At 42.9% G+C, this 20087-nt stretch overlaps 1 protein-coding gene across 6 annotated transcripts in view; it reads right to left on the bottom strand.

Moving 5' to 3' along the window:
• The window catches only part of ATP1B4 (ATPase Na+/K+ transporting family member beta 4), a 93246-nt gene that overhangs the window by 31254 nt on the left and 41905 nt on the right, over positions 1-20087 (bottom strand). Inside the window, exons 1-7 of one of the 6 annotated variants that reach the window (XM_032258395.1) lie at positions 16650-16879; positions 12070-12334; positions 8018-8146; positions 7651-7755; positions 3765-3961; positions 2924-2980; positions 594-689 (exon numbers count right to left, since the gene is read on the bottom strand). In XM_032258395.1, the coding sequence (XP_032114286.1) occupies positions 594-689; positions 2924-2980; positions 3765-3961; positions 7651-7755; positions 8018-8146; positions 12070-12334; positions 16650-16712 (912 nt within the window). In that variant the 5' untranslated portion in view covers positions 16713-16879. Of the gene's footprint in view, positions 1-593; positions 690-2923; positions 2981-3764; positions 3962-7650; positions 7756-8017; positions 8147-12069; positions 12335-16649; positions 16880-20087 lie in introns of those variants that run through there. The other 5 variants (XM_032258397.1, XM_032258394.1, XM_032258396.1 and 2 more) reach the window with 5 other exon arrangements.

Genomic DNA, 20087 nt, shown 5'->3' with positions numbered 1-20087 from the left:
AGCAACTGACATACTCTCCTTGAGTTGGGAAAGTGTGGGAAAATCATACATTTCTCTAATAAGTCACTTTCTGATATCTAATTGTCCTCCGGGGAAGCCAATTCTGACTCAGCATGATATGATTTTTCTGGAAATCACACCATGAATTAAACCAAAACTAGTGTCTATCCTATGTTGGCAACTTACCCCAACGCTTCAAATGGGAGAAACAGAAGTGAGATTATTAGGGCATGTTTAAGCACAATGGTAGTAACTTACCTTAGGGCATGTTTAAGCACAATGGTAGTAACTTACCTGCTCCTGGCTCTGCCACTAACTAGCAGTGTGATCTTGGGCAAGTCACTTTCTCTTTCCAAACCCCAATTTTCCCATATACAAACTTAAAAGGCTAAACTAGGCCATATGTAAGATTTTTTCAGAAATGGAAAGGAGTGTGGTTGTGATAAGAATTGGATGAGGGAGCTCCTGGTTATGGCCAGCAGCTATTTACCCCTGTACTAACTGCTGCCCCCTGATTCTCATAGATCTCAGCCAGCTCTTCCTTTGTCACTGAGCCCTTTCTGACAGCAATGACTAAAGAGGATACAGCTTACGTGAGTCAGTTTGCCGTAGTAAGGGTAGTAGCGGAGGTCAAAAGAAGCCGACTCTGGGTAGTACCTGATGGATCGGATGTCATTTTCATCACCTCTCTGTAAGCAAAAACAGGTATATGTCGGGTGCTGGGTCACAGAGTGGGTTAGAGTCTGAGCTAAAGGGAGTTGTACCCGAGGTGAAATCACTGTGTGACCCATAACCAGCTGTTCCAGGAAGACCATGAAAGCAGAATGGGGCAGAGCTCAGCCCTGACCTATCCCCAATGGAGCATTTTTACGGAGTGACTATGCCTTGGCTTTTCAGTTCAAAGAATACTGAATAGAAGGCCTGAGCTAAGGAGGCCAAAAGTGCTCAGTTTGGCTCTTTGTTGGCGTCTAGGGGACCCAGACAGAAGCAATCCAAAGGGCTTGCAGTACCTGATGCTGCTCTGGAAAGAGGCCCTACAACTCCAGCCTTTCTCCAAAAAATCATGCTGGGCCTGGCACCCAGTCTTGGACTTTGGAGCTGAGGGAGGTATGTGTTAGAACACGTTTAGTAAATCCTACTCCACGATTTACACACTGCAGGCTCGGTTCTATTGGAAGGCAGATCAAATGCATAGGCACCTGATACACAGGCACACAGCCTACAGTTGGCTCACATAGACTCATGGCTCTGACCACATTCTCTGTAGTGCTTAATTACAGTAGGTGGGGTCAGAGGGGTCAGCAAGAAGAACCTGGGTATGGAAATAATAAGTAAACAAGTCTACCTTCATCACATTATGTCAGGTAGGGGGCTGCCAATTCTGAGATACATTAGGCTTGCCCTAAATAGCAGAGGTCTAGGGGCTAGTAAGGACAAATAGTACATCACTACTAGCAAATTATTTACTAAGGTCATGTGATTACTTCTGTCAATATACTGTAATTGTTCTTGGTACAAATTAAGCCCTCTTTAATTTATTCTAGTCATTACCTCATCCTGCTTGATTTCCACAAGTGGGTGTGGATTTGACTAGTATTAATTATTATACAATGTATAGAGATTCTTAATTTTTTTTTCAAAAAGGACATAAAATTTGTAAGAAGGCAACTAAAACTAATAATTGAAACTTTTAAAAATTTTAGAAAATATAGTTCTCAGCAAGGTTTGATGTAAGCTGAAAAACAAACAGCTTCTGTTAGGGAACTATAAGTAGAACTCTGTCCAGTTAATATGCTAGCTTAAGACTAACTTGGTCTTTATGATTTACTTTTAATACATTCTTCTAAAAAGCAATGACATTCATTTTTCATGAAGGCCTGAGGAATCAATTCAGATAGTTTGTAATCGCACCTCACATTGTGAATATTTACACAAACACATGAGAACAGAATGTCCTTCCTACCTTGTTCATTTGGCAAGTACAGCCTGACTTTCAGAGCTTATCTTCACTTTTCACAGCATTTGTTATACTTGATTGTCTTAATTTCAGAGACAGAGTCATACTTTTACCTCAACACTTCTAACACCCAGCAGAGGATTTTATATATAACAAGTGATCAATAAATGCTTGCTGAATGTGGGATATTGGCTGAATAAAATGCTGCCATTTGCTGTTTTCTGATCTGCCACCATGGGGACTGAAGTATTCAACTGTATTTCTCATACTGAGAATGGAATTACCAGGCCTCACATATTTGCAAGACAACTATCCAGGACTGGGGATGCAGTTGATGTCACAGAACTGGAGAGAGCTGCTTCCTGTTTAAGAAGCAAACCCAAGATCTAAGGGCTTTTTCCTACAAGGGAGCTAATTGGTGCAGATGAGATAGAAGTTAATGGTCCCTCGAAGGGCAGTTAATTAGCATATTAATGGAGTTCTGTTTATACTTCCCTTGTAATCATTTGTTATTGCAACACCCAGTGCTACTGGTCATTGCTACAAAATGTGAAATTCAGTTTTAAAATCTGGGAACTAATGACTCTAATGAAAGCTGTTTGTTTAGTTCAAAGAAACAAATAATTAGAGCTAAAAGCAAGTGTAAACAGAATTCCAATTAATGACTTTGCACGTTGTTGTTCCCTGCTGTGGCCCCTAGCTGAAGTTCAGTCTTTGGTTTTCACAAGTATTAATCATGACACACTGACACACACGCATACACACGCATACACTATACACACAAACACACATGACTTGAATGCTTTCTGAAAAGAGGAAAACCTGAAGGAACTAAAGAGAGGTGTAGTTATGAAAAGATTAACTTTTCCCTAGACTACCATCCACGTGTATGTCCCTGAAAGGGATGGACTACATTTTTACATGAAACAGATGTGCTAACAATGCTTACTCAAAAAGGCTCTTTACCTGAACTTTGCAGGAAACCTTCACAGGATCTCCAAGCTCAGGACGAAAGCCTACAATCTATCAAAAGAAAACCAGTGTTTTGTTTGTTTGTTTGTTTGTTTAGTAAAACATATTGGACAGTAAAAATTGGGCTTTTCTAAACCTCCTCCCAATCATCCTTCCTCGGGCAAATGCTTCGTCTATTTTGCCTTCTCAGAAATGTCACAAAAGCAGAAAATGAAAAATATCTTCAGAGCTCAGCAGCTTACTCCATGTTGTATTTATGCCTGGTATTTACACACAGGAAACCAGAGCAAGACAAGTCTAAAGATGTAAATAACTTTCTAATTTCAAGAGGGGTGTGACTGATAAGGCTCCTACACATCTAAGGCATGACAGGTTGGAAGAAAAATGCATTTTTTATGATATAAGAACTGTCCCCCATGCCACCCTCATATCAATCCCCTGTTCCAGACAGCTCAGTACTCCATTCTTTATTAAAAAATGCTTTTTTAAAAATTAAAGATGAGGTCTCACTATGTTGCTCAAGTTAAACTTGAACTCCTAAGCTCAAGCAATCCTCCTTCCTCAGCCTCTCAAGTAGCTTGGATTAGAAGCTCAAGCCACTGAACTTGGCTAGGACCCCATTCTTAACAGAGGCCATTAAGGGACAGGTTTAGGGGTGAGGCAGAAGAATGGTCATAGGAAGTGCTCGGGGGAAAAAGAAATTGTTAGGTTTGTCTGGTTGTTTGTATTTCTGATGCTGTCAGTAAAAATGACCAGCCCAAGACAAATGGAGTGACCAGAGCCCTCCTATCTAATTCATTCACTTATCACCACCAGATATGAAAATCCAATATACCCGGTTCATCTTTAGAAGGATGCATGGCTGTCCAGTAGAGTATCCAAAAGTTGGGTCCTCCAGACCAGAGCAGTTCTTTAGGAAAGAGCGCTTAAACTGGCAGGCCTTCTTGTCCTCATCCTCATCACCATCTTGGATGAAGTACTGCCCCGGGGGACAATCTACATTCATTTCCTCTTGAAGACTGTCATTATAACCTAAAGCATGTGTGAGTGGCAATGGGTTATGTTAGACAGGTGCTACAGGGGAAGGCCATGCATTCAGTAGTCCTCCCTCCCAGGCTTCCTTTCTCCAGCTTATTTGTACTCCTCTGAAAGCCCATTCAGCCTACCTGTGACCTGGCATCAGGGGTTCCCAACAGCCTTCATCAGCAGCAGCCCTCTAGGAAGTCTTCCTAACTAGTCACTTCAGCCCAATTTGATTGCCTGTTCCCTTGCTTTTCATTCCTGTGGAACTTCTGGTTATCCATCTCTGGGTCCTTTGTCACTTTATAAATTTTCTCCATTTTCCACCATTTATTTTCAGATATGATAAACTATAAACTTGGATTGCTGTCCCTTCTACTTCTGAGAGAGAAATAGGCACATAGTTGGTAGATTTTGGAAGAGGGACTGAAACATTCAAGGTATGGTATATATAAGGAGGCTAAGTTCTTGGGTTAAATCTCCTTAACATCACTTAGGTTTCAAGGTGAACCAATTGGGTGGTTACAAATTTGGGGGCTCATTTGGAATTGCCCTTGTGGCTACCTGCTCGTGGTTCAGTAGCCCCCACACCTGGCAGCGGATCCAGAGGCCACCCCAAGCAGCCACCTAGTTCTCTTGGGCTGGGAGCCGACTCTGGTACTGTCTCTACTGGCAGGGCACTGGCAACCCAATGTGCATGGATTTTATTGCAATATAGAAATAGTCCTGCGGAGGCCGGGTGCAGTGGCTCACATCTGTAATCCCAGCACTTTGGGAGGCTGAGGCAGGCAGAACACAAGGTCAGGTATTTGAGACCAGCCTGACCAACATGGTGAAACCCCGTGTCTACTAAAAATACAAAAATTAGCTGGGTGTGGTGGCGCGCACCTGCAGTCCCAGCTACTGAGGCGGCTGAGGCAGGAGAATCGCTTGAACTTGGGAAGCAGAGGTTACAGTGAGCAGAGATTGCACCACTGCACTCCAGCCTGACAACAGAGCGAGGCTCTGGAAAAAAAAAAAAAAAAGGTCTGGGGAGACTGATTGGGGTAATAATAAAACTCCAGTGTCCCTCACAGCCAGCTGGGTGTTAATTACCCTTTCTCTATTGCAATTCCCATGTCTTGATAAATCAGCCCTGTCTAGGCAGTGGGCAAGGTGAACCCATTAGGCAGTTACAGTGTCTCCCTTTGAAGTCAGTGAGAGGCACCTGATTGTAAGAGAGTGTGAAGTATGACCTGTGAGACAGAAGGAAAGTGGAAGAAGAAGAATAGGGGAAGGAGGTGGAGAAGGAGGAGGAGCAGGAGGTGGAGGAGGAGGAAGAGGGGGAGGGAATAAGCCAGCTCTTCATCCTTTACAGAGGGAAGTTAGCACTGCAAAATAGAAGCATAAGTTAAAAGAAACCAGTGACAACCACAAGGTCTCTGAGGGGAAGGTGAGGGCATGAGATCTTATCTACTGAGGCCTGAGACATTCAGGGTCAATATCCCTTTACACTGGATGGAATGTAACATGTGTCCAAGGATATATACATATCAGGGAGAAAGCGTAAAGGGACTATCTGTGAGGTAACTATTTTGGCTACCAAATTCCATACATAAAACTGGGCTTTAGAAATTACTGCATTATTTCCAATTTGATTCTAGAAGACGGAGCCCAGTTAGACCTGTTAGACTCAATCCCATGTATTAATGTTCAAAGTAGCTCAGTATTTCAGAGGAGATTGTGCTCCTATGATCTACCAAACGTAAAACTCAAAATGTACTGCCGAATCCTTGTCTAATAATAGGTTCACAGGTTGTGACTTGGGTTTGATATTGTTAATTGGCAACTGGAAATTTTAAATATATTCCAATTATGGCTATGCTTTTATTTTTCCTTTGACAAAGCTACATTTAATTCAAGGCTTTGTTTTAATTTTTTTTTTAGAACAAGAACTATGCTCAAGTAACTTTCTAAATAGAGGCTGCAATCATGTGCTCATTGTTTCTCTTGAGGCCGTTCCATTAAAAATAATGTGACATGGGCATGACCCTTATTGCAAAATCCCAGTCCTCATGGGAATGAAACTGATACTCTGGGATGTCTATTTCAGAGATGTGCTTGTTTTTAGCAGGACACATTATCTACTCTTAGGAACTAAAAAACCAGAGCTTTTCCTAACATTCCCTGCTTCCACCATCGGGTCAGAATTGATGTTTCTCTGTCTACTAGCTTCTTGGAGGGATTTTCTTAGCAGGGATTCTGTCAATGTATCTGCAATCGCTTGCAAACATTCTGAATCAAAAGAAGATATTGTGCTGGCCAAGATGCCCAAAGCATTTCTGTGGCTAAAAATAAAACTACATGGACTCAGAAGGAACCCAGCCCCGTCTTCCCTCATTTCACAGGTAAGGAATCTGAAGCTCAGACTTACCAAAATAACACTGAACCCTATTGATATAAAGCTGAGTTTCTAACGCTTGGTCATATGACAGCAGCATAGAATTACGAAAAGCAGCATTTCTCAAACTTTAAAGTTTCTACAAATCACCTGTGGATTTTTAAAAAATGCATATTTTGATTCAGCAGGTCTAGGATGTTGTCTGAGATTTTGTGCTTCTAACAAACTCCCAGGAGATGTCCATGCTGTTGGTCCCTGTATAACATTTATAGCAGCAAGACTGTCAAGAACATGAAATGTGGATTCAAACACTGGTTCTGCTGCCAGAAGACTTTGATCAAGCTACTTCCCCTTTTTGAGTCTCAGTTCTCTTATTTATAAAATGAGGACGATCAACTTTATTATGCAGAATTAAAGTTAAATGGCAAAATTTATGTATTTAAATAACACTTCCTAGTACATGATAAGAGATTGTTCTCCTCCTAATTCAGTGCCCACGTTATAACAGTGGCTGCCCATAGAATGGATCAACCCCACTTCAACCAGGCCAGGACAAGCAAACCAGAATGACTGGCATTTTTCCCCACAAAGATTAGGTGCGGAAATGCAAACCCCACTGGAGCTCCTCTTTGATAGCTGCATAAAGAACCTGTGTGCTCTGTTAACCTTAACCAAGCCACTACCTCAGATTTTACCTTGTGGAAGGGTCTCCCACAAAGCCATTCATTTGCCTCCGAAAATTTGTCTGATGACACTGTAGAGATAGGCACCTCAAAAATACTTGGGGTCAGAATGTTGGAGCAACACCCATAGATTCTTCCTCTAACTCCTTTCAGGAATGTTGTTAAATAAAGACACTTGCCTCTCCCTTCAAGTTAGCCCATCTCCAAGAAATGACTTCTTTTACCTTGAGAAAGTTTAGAAGATAGGAATCTTCCAGCTCTGGAGAACACTCTTCTTTTCCCACCACTATCTCCCCCACAGAATTATCATCTATAAATGATCATTATTGAGCCATCTGGATATGCTCAGGACTTAACTGGGTGCTGTATCATGTTCAAGAAAAGAAAAAAAGTTCTCTGCCTCAAAGAGCTTATCTTGCTGGAAAATTGGCTTGTATGCTTTCAAGGCATCATACAATCACACACTAGAGCAATTCTGATTGTATCTACAGGTGCTAAGGGCGATGCAAAGTAAGGAAAGATCATAATGAGTTCGGGTTAGTAAGACTGGGGTTCCTGGGCCAGGTGAATTTTGAATTTTGGATTCCCACCCATCACCTTTCAAAAGAGCTTTCCACTATTCAGAGAAACTTACTTACCCTGGAGAAAGCCATTTAGGCTAATCACATAATGCTGCCAAGTGTCAGGTTCAGAAACGTTGAAGTTGAAGTTAAGGCTATGGGCGAAGGGTCTGATCATAACTCCTGGCAATGAAAACAGGTCTTGGATATATTAACCCATTCTTGGGATTTTTTTTTTGTATTGATTCCCATGAAACCATTTCCCCCCAGGCAATCAAAATGAAAAGAACCATAATTTGCCAAGTACCATTTTACTTTTCCTCTTAATAATTGGATCTCTAAGTCATTACCAGGAAGAGCCAAAGTTAATTGAGGCTGAACATGCTGTGCAAGCATATTTCTTTCCAGCAAGTTCTGACAACACAGGGCATCAGGACACACTCACCAGGAGGCTTTACCCGCTCTGTAAAGGTCGGTATATAAGGACTGATGGTCAGAAATAATGTGTACATGCAGAGGGTGATCACAGCAGCCAGGGAGGCATAGAAGAAGAAGTAAATGAGTAAGATCAGGCCTGCAGAGCAATCAAAGATGAGAGTGGTCAGTGCTTGCCAACAAGCCCTTCCTCCCTGCCTGGACTCATGAACCAAAACCAACCCAAACACAAAATGGCTCTTTAAAAATTTCCCCAGACTCAGTATGTCCTTGCTTATTCAGATTTCACCAATTGTGAGTCAGTGAGAATTGTGCCAGGGGTCTGATTGCAGCTTACCTTTACAGCATCTCTGATGGAACGGCTTGCTGAGCAAATGATGACCATGAACAAGATTACAGGGGAGTGGAGTTTAAAGTACTGCAGAGGGCAAATTGCTTGAGAGTCCTCTGGGCAACAGTTGATGTCCTAAGTACAAATCATTCTTTGCTATTCATGAAAGTGGGTACCCTGAAGAGTCCTAGCAACTTGGTTCCACTGATTATAGGTATTTGCAAGTGATGAAAACAGCATTTCTTTCCACATAGTCTATAATTCACACTTTTGATGAATTTCCACTGGACTTGTCTCCAATCAAGGCAAAGTGAGGTTTTGTCCTGCTTATTTCAAATTTTATTCATCTTCAGCAAAAGTTTAAACAGCTCTGCTTTTCAAAAAGAACACTAACACAGGGTGGGGAAGGGAGGAGGAGGAAACAGTACCTAATCACTGACACTTGCCTGCGAACTTAGGCAAGTTACAGAACTTTCTCGCATCTCCAAATCTTCACAGGTAAGATGGGGATAGATTTAGCACTTACCTTATATTCTTATCTATATCCCTAACAATATCTTAAATTCGGTCTTTCCTTACATCCTATCCTGACTATACCACTTCCTAGCTGTTTAATCTTGGACATGCTGTTCACCTCCCTGGACCTCAATTTCTTAGTCTGTACAATAATGGTACTTACTTCTTAGCATTGAATAATGCATATAAACAGCATAGCACAGAGCCTGGCAAACACTAAATGCACTATAAGTGGCAGTCATCATCAGGTATTGTTAACATTATTATTAGTGCTGTAGGACCAGAAGCATAGTTGTATGAATTTTCCCTCTGTGGGCTGTATTAGGACTAGGTTTGTCCCAGGTTAGGCAAAATCAAGTGAGGTGAATGAGCATGAGATTGCTGCTGAGAAGCTCTTTTTAAGCCCTCCTTGGGGCTCTCTCGGGCAACAATGTTTGGCTCTGCTCATAGCAATGACATGATGTCGGAACTACAGATTTGCACTGAATCATGAACCAGAAACTGGAACAAACCACTTAACTCTGCAGTACCCCAAACTGAATCCAAATATTAATTTTTAAATTGAACCATGAACCAAATAGAACTAACCAGAAAAAGTATTGTGGAAGAGAGAAAAAAACCCATAGTAATCCGACTGGAAATGGAACTGACCCTTTTTATTTTATTAGATGAACTAAAGCAGAAAAGGAACATGAACACATTGATTCAGTTGAAGTCCCTGGAGAATAAATGACAGCACTTGTGTACCTGTGATACTTGGCTATCACCCACTGGCTATCTAATGGGATTTGCCTTGTGTTTCTGCCTCCATTCGTTTACCCCATCCCCATCTTGGGAATGGATCAACAGCTAGAGCCATCCATGGAGACCACAAGATTCAGTTTCATGCATGAAGGGAAAGCAAAGGAACACAGGTACATTCCTTTGGAGAGATCTTCCTTCTTTCCCAGGATGTGTGGCCAAGAAGGTGTAGATGGGGGGAATGACACTAGCAATAAGTCCCCTTAGCCTCACCCGGGAGTGGGTGCCCTAGAGTTCATGATAGGTGATGACAGATTAAGATAGTTATCTCAGCCACCCCCAGGCAAAATCAAGCACAGTCCCCATCTGAACCCATTGATCCCACTTTCTGTTCTGGATGTCCAAGCATTACCTGGGTCTTTCTTCTAGGTACTCTAGGGTTCTTTTCTCAATGCCCCACCCAGGCTTGGATAGACCATGAAGTAACCATGCTCCCAACTCTTCATTTCTCCCAATAAAACACACTATCAGGTCCTGAGGCCTACACATCAGGGCCTTTTGTTCACTGTTAGAGTTCATGAAGATGGGGCAGTGTCCTGGCAAAAGAATGAACTCCAGTGTTCATCCAACCAGGGTTTGAAATCCCAGCACTGCCACTTAGTAACTATGTGACTATAGACAAGTTACTTACCCTCTCTAAGCCTCAGTTTCTGCATCTGTAAAATGGGGATAATAACATTACTACCTCATATGATTCTTGTTGGTATCCAATAAAATAACATAGAGTTTTCAAGAATAGGGGCTGCATAGCTACCAAAGGAAAGGCCCAGATTATACTCACAGGCCTGCTAAGTATATTAGGCAGGTTGATGTCAAGATTGGGACATCGTTAGTAAGTGCGATAGTGAGCACCCTGGTCTCAGGAAAGAAGACAGCAAGGCATGTGCTTTATGGCTGAGGCATTAACATTACCATTCGTCCAGGGTAGCCCAACAGAATAATTCCTGGGCTCCACTTAGACCTGCTACTTGGAGGTCTGGGTATGACCTATCATGTAATGCCCCCATTTCCATATCTTCTCTGGGCACTTGAACCTTCCTCCCTCATCCCCACTTATTGGCCTATGGATTGTCTTCCACAGCAGCAATTTACATCAGCTCATCTGGTGAAGTTTCAATGGCTGCTGGCTGTTTAAGCTCCGCCTTCCAGAATCACACTTGCATTTCACAAGACCTGTTTTTCCAGTCCTCTTTAGGCAAGGGAGAAACAGCTGCGCACCCTTAGAGCCCCAATGAGTGTCCAGTATTTGTCTACAGTTTCCAGAATGTTGGAATGTCGGTTAAATGGTACATTTGTTCCAGTTGAGAGTTTGTGGGATGATCAGGGGTGGGGCTGGGAATTGAGGAGGGGTGAAGGGAGATGAGAGCCTCACACCTGCTATTCCTAATTCCAGGAAACAGAGCTGGCTGTTCACCCTGAGTGAGCTGAAATAGCAACATTAGCTATGACGGACAGAATTCTTAGCCAAGGGGGCTTTTAGAAGACATGGCCATCGACTTCAGCAATCTAGACCCTTGGCACTAGGGGACTGTTATTTCATCCTTGGCATTCTTTATTTTTTTCTTCTGTGGATTGACTGAGGTCTAAACTAGCAGTTCCTCTTTTTCTGAGCTGTACAGAGAGTGTGGCAAGTGTGAATTTTACCACTGGCTAAATCTCCTAAGGAGAAGCTCAGTATTAATAGTTTAAGAGGTGGGTAAACTGTAGAAGGGGAGTACTGGGGAAGTTGTGGAGTAAAAATGATGGCAGCATGTTGTACAAACAGGAAATGCTAAGGAATATAATTCTACCATTGATCAAGCATGTCTATCATAGCAGAGGAAGACATCCACTAGCTGGGGCCAGGGACACGCCTCCTGGCTCTCTTTCTCTGACATTACCAGCTGATGAGGCTTTATAAAAACACTTGGTCAGGTTAGAAGGGATTTGAGTCTCACATCCTATAAGAAGTCTTCTGCATAGTTCTTTCAACTTTACAGTTTTAACATCTAATTGGAGCCTCACTCTGATCCTGTGAGAGAAGCAAGGCAGGGATTGTTTTCCTCATTTGGCGGGTGAGGAAACCAAGGCTCAGAGAGGGGAAATGATGAGTCCAAGGTCATGTGGATAGAAAGTGACAGGACAGGGACTTAAAAGAATCATGTACTTTTTCAACTCATTCTCACTGTCTCTCTCCATTGCAACTGATATTGAGCCCAGTGGATTTCAGTTACACAATCAAGATTGTTCATCATTTGGAGTTTGTTCTGATGGAATCTGTCCACAGTCTAGGCAGTTCCCTAGGCATTCATGCCTTTACATGAAGTGCAAAGAGAAGTTCAGACAAGCCCATCCAGCGTATGGTAAAGGAGCCCTGGACACCACACCAAAAGCAAAGGACACCAGACTTTGGCATTGGGACTATTAAAACTTACTCCAACTCTGACCTGTTCGGGCCAGAAACATTCTTCTCTCTGGATCCCACAGGTATTCGCTCATGATCTGCAATTTCTGCCACCAGGTATTGCCTGTGGGCTGACCCTGACCCTCTTCCTCCTCCTTTTTCTCCTCTTCCTCCTCTTCTTTTTCCTTTTCTTCTTCCTCCTCCTCTGACTTGGGCACCACCATCACCCGAGCTTCTTCTTCTGCTTCCTCCTCTTCATCTGCTAAGTAGTTCTGGTTCAGTTCATCCTGATCATCCTGGAACAGTGACAAAACACAATACCCTATTTGAAAACAAATGTCCAGTGGTGCATCCCACCAGCCAAAAATAAATGGAAATGATTCAATATTTGGAGATGCTTCAAATTTCTACTTCCCCATAAACATACACATTGTTACAAGAAGTAGATTTTCTTTCTCTCTGTTCTTTTGGAGGAAATATCCTTTTTATGACCCATTTTTACTCAGTATTCTTTCCATAGAGGTGCAACTTTTATTCTCAGCTTCAGACATTTGGGCTCTTCTCCAAGGACCGTTCATATCACTACTCTGTTCTGGGGCCTTGACCTCCCACTTAACTTTGGCCTATCAGAGCAGAGGTGAGCTCACACGGGAAGAGGATGGAATAGTCTTAAACATTTGTGTCCATAATGGCAACTTTTCAGTCCAAGCCAGCTTCATCCTAACACCGTGTACACATTCAGCTGCTCAACTTTACCATTTCAAATTGTGTCTAAAAATAGCCTGGGACAGATATCAGGAGAAGAGGCCAACTGCTGTACCCCTCCTCAAAACTTAGCCTTCCTTCCCAAAAATAACAAGAGATGGACAGTTATTAGCTGCTTTTCTTGAATGATTATTGCCCTAGTTGGAATTTCTTCCTGCTTTAAATTGGTTGGAAAGATCATCTGAGAGCTGGAACCCCTGACTTCCTTAGTCTCCCCCTATACCTTAGGTAAAAAGCTGAGCATGTAATACATACTCAGCACATAGTTGTTGATTGACTGATTGCAGCCATTACTTGAGATTTGAAACTGTAATCTTCTCTGAGTGGTTCTAAGAAAATTAAACTGAAAAGAAAGGGGGGGGGAGACACACACACACACACACACACACACACACACACACACAGAGAGAGAGAGAGACAGAGACAGAGACAGAGAAACCTAGACTTCACCAAGTGGTGTTTCAAATACCCCCCAGCCACAGACCACAGAGTTGTATCTTTGCTCTTTGGGGGTTTGCCAAGGCTTACTGCAGCAGCAGAAAATGAGGCTGCTCTCCCTTCTCTCTGCTGTCCAAGTCTGAAGAGTGGCAGGGCCTGTGCACCTGTTGGGGTTGGATGTGTCAAACACTAGAGATCAGGGTCTCTGTGCTGCCCGCTCCCTGCCTAATTCCTCAAAGGCCATTTAGAGGGCACTCAGCTAAAAATGCTGCCTTTGTTGAGGGGAGGGGGGCTCAGCAAATTGGATTGTTCAGAATCAGTAAAAGTGATACAGAATGACAAGGCTCAGCTCTCAGCACTCGGTCTGCACAGCACTATCTAGCTCTTGATTATAAGCCCTCTTGAATTGCTCTCTAATTTGCTCCAATGTACAGCTCTATAAAAAATATCATGTCAGAACTGACAGGGACCTTCTTATTCATCTGAGGTCCCGAGATGGGACAGGATCTAGTCAAAACCATGCAGTAAATCCATGATGGAGTTGATAGCCTCAGAACCTGTGTCTCTTGAAAACCTGGACAATGATGTTTCTCCTCTATCACATTGAGCACAAGTGCCTAGAGGTAGCTTTGCAGATTAACAAAACACAGTATCTTAGGTTCTGTGTTCCTAAAATATTTTAGGGCCAGGTGCAGTGGCTCACGCCTGTAATCCCAACACTTTGGGAAGCCAAGAAAAGAGGATCACTTGAACCCAGGAGTTTGAGGACAGCCTGGGCAACATAGCAAGACCCCATATCTACAATATTTAAAAAATTAACCAGGCGTGGTGGCGTGTGCCTGTAGTCCTAGCTACTCAGGAGGCTGAGGCAGGAGGATCACTTGAGCCTGAAAGGTCAAGGCTGCAGTGAGTTATGATCATGCCACTGCACTCCAGCCTGGGTGACAGAGTGAGACATTGTCTCAAAAAACACACACACAAAAATATTTTAAGTGGTTACAATCAAGATGGCTGACTGGCATAGGCTCACAGTGTAAGGCTTGGGAAAATAAACTTCATCCATTGAATGGATTAATACATGTTCTTAAGTAAGTATCTTTCACTTGTGTGTGAACCTATGTACACATTTGACGTCCCAAACTACATTTTGAGCACCCAGAGGGAGAGTCCATATTTTCTATCCTCTTGATGACCCTCTACAGTATAAAGCTGACAGTTAAGTACCCAGTAGGTCCTAACCAAATATCAGTGATACCTGCCTGACTTAAAATTCCTGATGCAGGACTCTGCTCTCACAGAGTTTGTCACCCTAAGTGAGCTGTCATATATATCACAGTGGTTAGCAATCATGACCCCCAGAGAATCTACTGCACCTGAGAATCTCAGTGAATTTGAAGTATAACATTTCATTGAGGAGAAATATATATTTCCTGAACAATTTTCTTTTCTCTCCATGTTGCCTATGCCTGCTTTCAACCTTCCATAGAGGAGGCAGCTGGCCTAGGCCTCAGCCTGATCTTATTTGTAGATATGGGCTCTCATGATAATCCCATTAAAGATGGCCTGTCATTAGAGCCTTACCCTCCTGGGAAGAATTAATCTTCTCACAGCTAATTTGTCCCCACAGCTCTCACACCTGAGAGGCTATGAGAGGTTCCTAAGCTTTACTTTAGAAACCTCAAATTTTTTCTCCTCTCCCCTGCTTCCAGGTAAAGGAGATGGTCACACTGCAAGAGAGGCCTTCCCCAAAAGATCCTCATTAATTAAATCCTGTGTAAAATGTATCTTTGTGTAACTATTTAACAAATCCAGTAGAAAATCCTTTGGTAATGAGAATCCTTATCCCTAAGATTCTGTTTTGTCACTTTCCTAAAGAGGCACTACCCTCATGGGATAGTGTGTATAAGTGTTCTGGGATATGGTAGTGCGTATGTAATGGGGTCATCAGGTTTCCCTAAAAGGGAAGAGTCAGAAGAACAGAAGGTGGCTCCATTTTGAGCCATCTAAATATATAAACATATAAACAAATATATAAACAAACAGTATGACACAAAGGATAAATTTTAAATTTGTGCCCTGCATTGAGTAATACTTCATAAACATGTGAATGACTGGTTAATTTTAAAAGAGAAATTAGCACAGGATTGTATTAATTTCTTTTTAAATTTGATCAAGTACTAGAAAGAGCAAGATCCCCTGATGCATTTAAAGTCCAAACCACTTGACAAATAACTGAAATTATACACAACATTTTAGTAATATTACATAGAAAAGAAGGCAAGTAAGAAACAGTATTATACACCTGCAGATTGTAACTGTTCTGAGATCTGGAAGAAACGATTCTTCAAATTGTGGCTAAAAAGGTAAGAGAAGCCTTCTATTGGTTGATAGGAGGTTAGAAGAATTTGTGTTTTCTTCTGCGGGCTGTTGACTGTCTTCACTTAATTCCCTGGTTACGTAAGTGGCCATACCCAAAGAAAAATGGCTTAGGCTTTGTTTCCTCCTGGGGCTCAGATCACAATCCTCTCTGGGGAAGATTTCAAAATCCTCTCCCCCAAAAGTACTGTGTGTGGCATACATTAATGATTTATAGCAAAATAAATACAAAGAAATTTTGGATCAAGTAATTTGTAATACATCCTGGAGAAAAATGATGACACCAAAAGAATGTATGTGTGCCTGTATGTTGGGTGGCAGGCAGGATGGCAGTGGGTAGTGGCAGATCAGGGGGTTAGGAAAATGCATACTGCAAATACAATGGAAAGAGCACAAGATTAGAAGTGAGGATGTTGCATTTTCGCTTTGGCTCCCCCACTAACTTGCAAGTCACTCGTGTGCTCTGAGCCACAGCAGCCTCCTTTACATAATGAGGGATTCTGGAGAGATGATGTCTGGGATTCCTCCCAGCTCCTATTGGGGATTCTATGATTTTAACTATAGTTTGGAATTTCCACTTTAGAAAGAGAGCAACTGGGCTCTAAGAAGCTACCACCCAAGGGTACTGAGACAGCTGGGTAGGCAGCGCCTTTCATTTCCTCTTCCTCTTTCCTTCCCTCTTGGCTAAATTTCTTGCTATTAGAATTAAACCTTTACTCCCATACTCCAAAAGGTCTGTGCAAATTCTATACTCCCAAGAAAATATTTTAGAAGCCCCTTATTCTCTGTTATCTTCTCTTTCCCTTATCTTTGTTTCACAGGAAGAGGGGGTTCCCCCTTTTATCCAGCAATTTAGGGTGCCCGGAGGAGCTCGGAGTCACTGCTCCTTTTCGAAACCCTGGGCTTCCCTAAACGTCACTGTTTCTGCCCATCCCAGAGAGAGGCAGCCATAAATCAAGGTCTACACAGCCCCCAACCCGCCCCATTAAAAAAAGATGGGGGCAGCAAAATATTCTGCTCTCTGGCACTCACAAGTCTGTAGCGATAACTGTAAGGAAAGGATGGAGTCCTTCTGGACCGGAGTTGCCTTCTCATGGCTGTTCAGTGGGCAAAGACGCAGCAGAGGCAGGCAAGCGGGTGAGAGTTCTGGAGTTTCTGCTGGTACAGGAGACACTGGTTGCTGGGGACACTTGGCGCCTGGTAAAAGTGAACCCTCCTGGCATGAGCCCTTCCCCAAAATAATCTAACATGTCCCTCTCTCATTGGTTGGCCCCTTCCCTGAATCAAGGGAAAGCCCTTATGGAAAAGCAAGCTCATCATTACAAGGAGGGGGAGATATTCTGGGTCACGAGGATGAGCAACTCACCCTCCCCTCCACCCCCCTTTATGTGTCTTTCCACCCCTTGTCTTTCTCCAGCACTTGAGATATGATGGGCCCAATGGAAATCTTAAGTCATGTTCTTTTCAATTCAGAGTTGGATATCAGTGTGTGCAGGGGTGGGGTGTGGGTGGGAGTTGGGGGTGAGGGGAGATGGCCAAGAATAACTTGCTTTTTTCATAAGGCTGATCTCATGCAAAAGGATCTAGGATGTCAGGAAAGATTCCCTTTGCTCTCTCCCCCCAACCACCACACACTCTAAGCCACCTACAATAGTTCTTATTTGTATCAATCCATGAGCTTCTTAAAATGTGGATTATTCTTTCTGATTTTAGAAGCCAGGCCCCTACTTCATACCTTCCTGCCCCAAAGAGGGTCTTGGACATAAGGAAACCTTTTTCTAGCCCACATGTCAGAGTGGCCCCATCAGTCACTGCCCCTCATACACACACCCCCTTCAAATCCTGGCCAAATTTCTGTAGTGGTTGAGATCTATATTTATCTCTTAGCATCAGGGCAGGGAACAAGACAGAACTTTGCAGTGTCAGTTTCCCAGACATATGTAACTCCTGAAACCAACGTGGCATCCAATGAAAGGAAAAATTAGAAGAAACAGTTAAGAATATTGTACCGCATTTTGGGTCTGTTTGGTCCACCCCACTGGAGCCTCGGTGTCTAAAAGGCCTGCATGGAGTTTGTGATCCTTCTTTGACAAAACAAACCCCATTACATTCAAGTGGCTGAAAATGTTGCAGACACTGACATTCTGGGCATATTCATAACTGAGAAAAATAGCACAATGGCTTAGATAGATTTAGTCATAACTCCAGTTCAAGGCTATTCTGATGAAAATGGCTTCAATTGCAGTTAATTTTAAATAAGAATTCCTTTTATTGTAATGTTACTAATCAGAAATCTTCTTTAACAGTGTCTCTTCCCACATCCTTCTTTGAAGACAAAAAGTCCACTTACAAAAAAGAGAAGCTTATTCTTCTCTTTGAATTTTATTAAAAGCAAAATATATTTTAGGGGATAACCTGGTCTCAGTAGATGTTGATCTCTATCTCTTACACCTTCTCCAGGCCAGTCTGTGTGATTCCTTATGTTAAGTATGAGAATCCCCAGGCCCTTGGAAACCTCAAAACCGAACAACGACTAGGCTAACTGGTCTTGTCTTACAAAGGCTGGAAAGAGAGTGCATTCATTTTACCACATTTCAAAAACTGAGAGTAGGGGGACCAAAAGTGGGTTAGGAGTGACATGACCTTCAGTAACAAAATACTCCATCCTCTAGAATCTTTCATATCTAAGTATTCTGGGTAATTGGGGGTTTGATGTATACTTAAGACATTTGCTATGTATTTCAGCTATAGCCCAGGCTGTCTTCTGGAATGCCAGCTGTTGGGTGGGGTAAAATAACCAAATCTCATAGGATGTCAAAGACAGATATCTATATGAGTTCACACTCAAAACACTAGTTAGAGGGAAAATGATTCCTGCCAAATTTGGAGAAAAAAAAAAGCAATATGCTTACCAGTACAGCAGAATGGAGCCACAAGTGGCTAATGGAGATGCAAACGAAGCAGTGGCTACACAGGGACGGGGGAGGGAGAAAGGAGAGGCTTTGAATGTAACAACAGAGTCTACGGCCATACCATCCTGAACATGCCCAATCTCACCTAAATATAACAGCAAATTCAGGGGCAAATTATTAAAGTCTAGAAAATTACATGCTCATTTCTTGGGCATAGGTGTTAGCAACTACTTCTATAAGCCCCTTGTCCTGAGTGCCTGCTGCAGTAAAACCACAGAGTTGCTGACAACGGCAAGTAACTGGGAACAGAAACCATCTTATGGACTGGGTCCTCCTGTTCCCAAAGGGAGGAAAAGATGGTAGCACCTTTCAGACAGTCTTTGACTTTACCATGAGATGGGCTAATTTGTGGTATCTGTTTTTGTGGGCCATTTCCACAATTGTGTAGGTTGTGCAGAGGCCACAAGGTGTCCCAGAGCTGTCAAAGAGCAGCTGTGTACTTTCCATAGCCAGGAACTGGTTTGGTCTTCAGGGACTCTGGGAGGTCATGTGCAGTGGAGGTTAAGAGTTGTTTGCCACTGAAGTCACCCAAGCAATACTCTCTACAACCCCAGTCCCTTCCAAGATTAGTGACCTGTGGACTCTGAGGTCACTGGGTAATGAAGCTCCAGGCCAAGCTAGGGCCTGAGGTTACCCTTGCATGCTGCTCAGCATAGAATGTCATTTTTGAAGTTCATGGAGGAGGGAGAATTCACTTAGGGCTACAATGATCAGGGAGCTTACTGGAATAGGCGGGGTTTGGGCTGGACATTGAAGGGCAGGCCTTCAAGCTGGAAGAGTTACTGCCTGACCTCAATGATGCCAGTCTGGTCCCCAGTGCCCAAAATTCCCCCTCCCGAATAGCTAGCCTCTGAGTAGTGTCCAGCAGGCGTAGCCAGCAGGCTCAATGGCTAAGGCCAGAGGGTTTCCTTGACCTGAAAGGTCCAGATAATGGCCCCAGATCCCTACTTCACTGGGTTCCAGGAAGAACCCTTAGCGCATCACATTCCTGAGCAGAGTTTCCATCTGTCTAGTACAGTTGTACAGTGAGAGACGCTTTCATTTTAAAGGACTGAAGGCTATGGGTTTGTGACTATATAAGCCTAGACCCTTAGGGGAAAAATGAAGGCTTGGGAAATTGTGAGGTCCTTGTGGAGATTCAAGCCTATTTCTAGTGGCTAAAAGGCACTAATGAGTATAATGCAGGCAAGAGACATTCGTTCAAACAAACAACTAATTGGAATTAAGAGAAGTGTGCAGAGGCCCCTAATGAATGGATATGCTAATTGGTCTTCTTTGCTAGCCCCTTGGGCTTTGGCTGTGACATGGACTAGCCTATTAGATGCCTGCTCTGTAATAGCTGCTGAAGGCTGGGGCCCTTTATTGCCATGGTAACATTGATGTCTAGAGTCTAGCTGAGCCCTGGATCTCTTAATTTACTACTCAGGCGGCTACAATTCTTTGGGTTTTATTATTCTTCGTGCCCCGGGTGCCAGAGTGGCAGTGAATCATGCTTATT

Source organism: Sapajus apella, unplaced genomic scaffold (genome assembly GCF_009761245.1).
Source record: "Sapajus apella isolate SASKATOON/1434 unplaced genomic scaffold, GSC_monkey_1.0 scaffold102, whole genome shotgun sequence".
NCBI lineage: Eukaryota > Metazoa > Chordata > Mammalia > Primates > Cebidae > Sapajus > Sapajus apella.
The sequence above is the reverse complement of the archived record's forward strand: the minus strand, read 5'-3'. Positions and strand labels throughout refer to the sequence as shown.